The following is a 6,281-nucleotide window of genomic DNA, read 5'->3' as shown; positions in this document are numbered from 1 at the left end:
TTTCCTCCTGTCACTTCTTTGTGGCTAAATTATATTTATGTGCTTTATAAGGTTCAATATCATCTTATTGCCCCCCATGGTTCCCCTATTGAACATTCACATTTTCAAACTTCTGTTTTCTTTGGTTCAAATATGGATGCCTACTCCAATTGTCTGAAAATTGTTTGGAGTCCTTGATGTGATGCTTGATTAATCATCACATGCCCCTACAAACCTTTCCTTTGAGCCATTCTTACATATGGTATTGATTGGAGCCACTGTATTATTTTATGGAATCGTGTACAATAAGATCATTTATCTTTGGTACAAAGAAGTTACAATTACTTACATCCTTCTGAACAAAAATCTGATAGCTTGGGTGTGTCACAATTTCGAGATCTATTTAAGCTTTGATCTTGGTTAATGGAATAAACACAGTTACTCAATTTCACATTCAGTGGTCAAGATCAATTGTGACTATATTGTATCAAAGGTAAATGGTCTCATTGTATATTTTTCTAAAGGATAAAGATTATATGGGCCAATCGGCTACTCTGATATTTGTAGGCCAAGGAGCCTAGATTGAACAATCGGTAGGCCACAATTTATCGACACTAATAGACAAATTTAGGCCAATTTTTTTCTCCAATTTTTTTGAGAGCACTTATGTAAATCCACAAAATTTCAGGTCTATTAGATTTATAAAAACTTTATAACTAAACTACTGACATGCCACACTTTGGATTGGCTAGATTATGACTTGTCTGGCTCTATACTTAGCTACAGGCGAGGCGGCTCACACGCTACGAGCCATGAATCTAGGTCATGTGTGGTCATGGTCATATTTGTAGGTTCCATGGATCTTTGTGGCCAGCTCCTATTGAAATTAATATTGATCTTCTTGGCATGATGTACATGCTGTTGGTTAACAACAGTCTCTTTTGTCATTCTTTGCGCCTTTGTTTGTTAAGATTTGTACTTAAATGTATTGGTGTATGCTCATGCATTTGGTGTTTAGCCTATCATTATTATGAACTAGGGTTGGTTGTCCCTTTGTTAAAGGGCAAAGTACACTATCATGAATTGGGCAATGAAAAACCATGGTCCATAGGGGGGCTGTACAATGAAAGGGGAGGTAATGAGGATGGGACTGCCACTGGGATCATATTTCATTTTGGTGGTCCCGCATTCGATAGCCATCCATTACGTATGTTGGTAATGACCAACACCAACGGAATATGGGAACCATAGTTCTTTGGCCTACAGTATATGATTTTTCTAATTTAATAGGAAAATTTTGGTTCTCGTGCTGGATCAAATTGTAATATTCGTGCTGCACCCATCATATTGGGGGGATTATGTTGACTCCACAACGATCATTTTTGTTCATATCAAAATTATTTATAAAAAAAGAAAAGAGAGAAAAATAATGACACTTAATCAATGTTCTAATTCGACCACCACGCCAAGACTTTTGGCTTGTCTGTATTAGATGGACGATCAGAGACGAACTACCAAAACTAGAGGTCAAAATCATTTTCGTTTGAAATTTCATCACGAACTGAATCAATTGTGGTTTAAAAAATGGAAATGTATGTAATAAGATTATTTACTTTTGATACAAAGGGGGTCATAATCATTAGTGACGGTTAGATGTGAAACCGGGCGGTTGGCAATGTGTTATTGATTGGGCGTAAAGTCCAAAATAAAATATCTCAAATATTGCGACACACTTCAATCTATTGGATTTTACATCCAACAACTGAGGGTGTTTGTGAACTCTTTATACCAACATGATCTTATAGTATATATTTCTTTCAAAATTTAGGGGAATTTATCCAAATGCCATGGGGGATGAACTATTTAATAATTTACCCATCTCTTTTGGTTTATCTTTAAATTACCCATAACATATGATCACTCGGAATAATTCTCTAAGTGCAAATGGGTAAAATTTTAAATACTTCAACTCTTATGGGTATTAAATTTACCAAGAACTTAAGATCATAAAAGTCCCCTAATTAAAATTTCACCCACATACCAAATATACCATTTGGTCCCATGTGACCATCACTTTGCGCCCATTCTGTTATGGATTAGGAGCATGGGATGGATTAGAAGGGGGATAGCGATTGAATTTGTTGTTTGAAAGCAAGCTGATTAGGTTTAGTGTTTTGGTCCAAGAGCAAAAGGTATCAAATTGATGTAAAAGCATGCCACAATCCCGTGCTCGGCCGCACGACTGCATGAGCCCAATTGTCCAACAATTTAGAAAAGAGGAATTGAAAAAGGGTGTGGTTTGTGTAAGGCTGGGGCCCTAAAAAATCAAATTAAGGTGCACTTTCAAATAGTACTGAAGTATTTTGTTTCAATATAAGTATAATAAAATATTTATAATTGCCTAAAAATTTTTTTTTTATCACCAATTATAATTATTAAATATTAAAAAATAGTGTAGATTGAATAGATTTATGAAAGCTTGAAAATCTTGAAAATTTACAGTCTAGATAATACATTATAAGATGCTCTATTTTCAAGACTTGAAATCTATTTTTTACCACGTCTATACATCTTGAGGTTGAGATGATCGAATTTAAAAGTTTTTCAGCATTGAAGTAACCTCTTCTCCTCTTAATTTGATTGATTAGGATCTCACCCTTATATAAACTTTTTCCTTTAAAAATGCGACTTTTTCTTTTTAGCATCACACAAACCACCTTGTTAACCACTTCATGAAAAATGTATGATGGCATCACATGGTGACTCCCACTTGACAGGCAATGATGCGGTCAAAGACCACGCTAAATTCATGAAAATGTTGAAGGTACAAAAGCAAACCTTGCTAAAAAGAAAGAACATCTATGTCACTCCCTTTGTAGTTATATCACATCCTTCCTATACTCATAGGATGTATAACTTCCAATCCCCTTCCCCTCTCTCTCTCTTTATCTATCTATCTTTTTTTCTCTCTTTTCGTTTGACGGGTTCCGATCTTGCTCACTTATTCTCCGGCTTTTTTTTTTAATTGAAAAACAAAAATAAAAAGACAAAAAGAATTGGGCAAGTCCAAAGAAGTTTTTAGACTCCCAACGGCTAGTTTCAAACTAACTCGGGTGATTATGAACCAACTTGCATATTTTCAAAACATTGATTTGCAATGAGTGATGGCGGAAAAAAACCACATTTCGGGCCGTTATCCATTCAAGGGGAGAAGCAATATATCTACACTATTCATAATGTAATAGGAAGAGTTTGTCACCTCGGTCCCTCCTAAAAAGTAGACGGTGGCCACGATGTGTACTATAAAATCAGAATACTACATGTACTATTACCATGGTTCGTCGCAGCATCGAAACAAGTTCTTAATTGGATTCGACGTTGATGATTCCAAGCTAAACATCCAAACGTAGTTTTTCTTTCTTTTTTTCATCATGGGAACAAAGAAATTTTATACATTTTATCATGCAATGGAAAATACAAAAACTATATGTGAAAATGGAAAAAAACAAAAAATCACATCCTGGTTCTAGAAACCCTTCTGAGAAGCACCACCCAACAAAGAAACCTATACAATAAGAAAAACCCAACCACCACCCCAACATTCACCCACCTTTGCCCCTCTCTCAACCCCCTCCCTTTCAATACATCATCCCCTCTTAACAAACAACCCCCACTCATACCTCTATTCTCAAAACTACCCCCCAACTCTAAACACCTATCTTTCCCGCCATATTCATTTATCAGAAGTAAATCCAACGGATACTTATAAAGACTCAAATAGTACATAAAAATCCAATATTTTGGTATGTTCTCTTTGCTTATGAAATACCCAGAAAATAGGAAAAAAACCCCTAAAACCAAACAAATAAGAGAATTACCAGTGATAAAATCAGGAGAGATGGCACTGAGGAAGAGAACCAGAGAATTCGCCATTAAAACGATGCCCCATATCACCATTACGAAGAACGCGAATGCCTGAAAGCTGGGGTTTAGACCCACCAACCAGTAGACCGGCCCTGCGTAGAGAAGGGCGATCAAGAGAAGAAATGGGGCAAAAACCAGGGTGTTTGCGATCAAATACGAAGAAACCCTGTAGAATTTTCTCGATGCTTCTCTCATGAGGACTTTTCGCTCTTGGAGGAAGATGGGTAAGGCCTCTGTTGTTGAAGAGAGGAGGAAACTCAAGCTAAAGGCGAAGAAACCAAGAATCTCTGCAACTCCTGTTCTATTCCTTTTGGTTTTGAAGTACACGCTTCCTAAGCCCAGCCCTGCAACTATAGCCTGAGCGCTCCTCGCCATTAAGAGCTGATTCGTTCTATAAATGATCTTCCAGAACCTTGAGCACAAGGTCACGACCTCATTGAGTCTAGACCCATAATCATGGCTTGTTTTGATCTCTGGTTCGAATCCGAATAGGCTTTTGAGGTCTGGGGTTTCAAAATTCGGGGTTCTTACCTCTAATACAGGGTTTTGGGAAATGGGGTTTTCCTTTATAGCCGATTCTAGGGTTTTGATAATCTCCATGGCATATTCAAGCGTATTGATCTGAGCAGGTATCCTCAATCCCATCTCCACTGTAATCAAATCCCTAAGCGCTTTTAGGGTTCCATTAAAGACTAGTTCACCATGTGAGAGAAGCAAAAACTCGTCGATGATATCGAGTATCTTATAACTCGGCTGGTGTATAGAGAGTACTATGGTCCGGCCCTTCGATCTAGCCATGGCTCGGAGGGTCTGGATCAGGTTAAAAGCGGCTCGACTGTCGAGCCCAGTCGTGGGTTCGTCGAGTATGAGAATTGGCGGGTCATGCACCACCTCCGAGCCCACAGAGACTCGCCTTCGCTCACCCCCACTAACCCCTCTCGAGCCCACCGATCCCACCAGAGAGTCCGAAACTCGGACGAGTCCCAACTCCTCCATCAGGGCTCTTACACGTGACTCGGCTTTCCGCCTCGTCACGTGCAGTTTAAGTCGTGCAGCGTAGATGAGGGTTTCCTGTACAGTGAGTAGAGGGAGGAGGGCATCCTGTTGGGGGACGAAGCCGCACGTGTGTCGAAGGAGAGCGGCGGATACATGCAGACCGTTTAGGAGGATCGCACCACGTGTCAGCTGCGATGTTTGGCACGCGCGACCGGAGATGAGATGGAGGAGGCTGGATTTTCCGGCGCCACTGGGGCCCACCACGGCGAGGAGGCGGTGTGGTTTGGCGTGGAAGGAGATGTTTTTGAGGAGAGAGAGAGGCTTGGGCTTGTTATGGTGAGGGAGGAGAGAGAAGGGGAGGAGAGAGAAAGGGAGGGGAAGTGGAGTTGGGATGGAGTAGGAGAGGTTGTGGGCAGAGATATCATAGGTGTCAGAGGGGGCCATTGCAGGAGACTTTCTCTCTCTTCTCTACTGCTTTTTCTTTTTATTTATAGAGTGAGTGCTACAGGCTTTTGCATGGAACTTGTCATGAAGAGAGAGAGAGAATTTTGTCATAGTTTTAGAGAGAGAGTTGGTAGCTTAAGAGAGAGAGAGAGTTTGGTCATAGTTTTAGAGAGAGAGTTGGTAGCTTAAGAGAGAGAGAGAGAGAGAGTTTTGTCATAGTTTTAGAGAGAGTTGGTAGCTTAAGAGAGAGAGAGAGAACGGAAGGATTTAGACACTGGAGAGAGAGCCATGGCAAAGTTTAGAGAGAGAGAGATGGTTTGAGGGGTTGAACCAACCAGGAATGAAAGAAAGAGTGAAGAGAGCTTGATATTTTCCTGCGTTTGGCAGCGTTTGGCTATCCATCGGAAAACACTCCTCTTTTTTTCAACTCCTGAACAACTACCATACTCCAATGCACTATGCATTCACATGCCTAATTTACTTTTTTTCTAACTAGATTATATACTTCAGCTGGATTAAATTGAACTTTGAGTTTAGTTAAAGTAATAAATGCAATTACCCAACTTTACATTTAATGGTTAAGATTAGTTGTGGCCACCTTGTACCAAAGTAAATGATCTCATCTTATATTTTTCCATAAATTGTACAGGTTCCATGTTGACAAGAAATCAGGAGTTTTAGGACCCTAAAATTTGGGGTTGGGGATTATTCGACCTGGTGACCAACCTAAAAAAATATTGACCATAGGTTTTGATAGGGAAAATGATGCATTAAGATTGGGGCAAGCTTTATATGCTTCCGCATAAAACTTATATATTTTCCCGTATTCCATTGTCCATCTTGAATGAACGGTTGAGATGGCCCCAATCACAATATAGAGCATCCACAAAATAGATGTCCTATCTAAACGTCAAAACATAGAAAACCTCTTTCTTTCC

At 39.5% G+C, this 6,281-nt stretch overlaps 1 protein-coding gene across 1 annotated transcript; it reads right to left on the bottom strand.

Annotated features, from left to right (window-relative positions):
* Nucleotides 1-3,389: 3,389 nt before the first annotated feature.
* ABCG23 (ABC-2 type transporter family protein) lies at nt 3,390-5,993 on the bottom strand. The gene has a single exon (XM_006854747.3). The coding sequence runs from the start codon at nt 5,341-5,343 to the stop codon at nt 3,493-3,495; it is 1,851 nt and encodes a 616-aa protein (XP_006854809.1). The 5' UTR covers nt 5,344-5,993; the 3' UTR covers nt 3,390-3,492.
* Nucleotides 5,994-6,281: the final 288 nt, after the last annotated feature.

Source organism: Amborella trichopoda, chromosome 1 (assembly GCF_054954075.1).
Source record: "Amborella trichopoda isolate Santa Cruz 75 chromosome 1, AtrichopodaSantaCruz75HAP2 v2.0, whole genome shotgun sequence".
Lineage (NCBI taxonomy): Eukaryota > Viridiplantae > Streptophyta > Magnoliopsida > Amborellales > Amborellaceae > Amborella > Amborella trichopoda.
Note: the sequence above shows the minus strand (reverse complement) of the source record. Positions and strands in the feature narration are given on the sequence as shown.

What these genes read in the sequence shown, in the direction of transcription:
- ABCG23 (XM_006854747.3), bottom strand. Translation starts at nt 5,343, where the DNA reads ATGGCCCCCTCTGACACCTATGATATCTCTGCCCACAACCTCTCCTAC.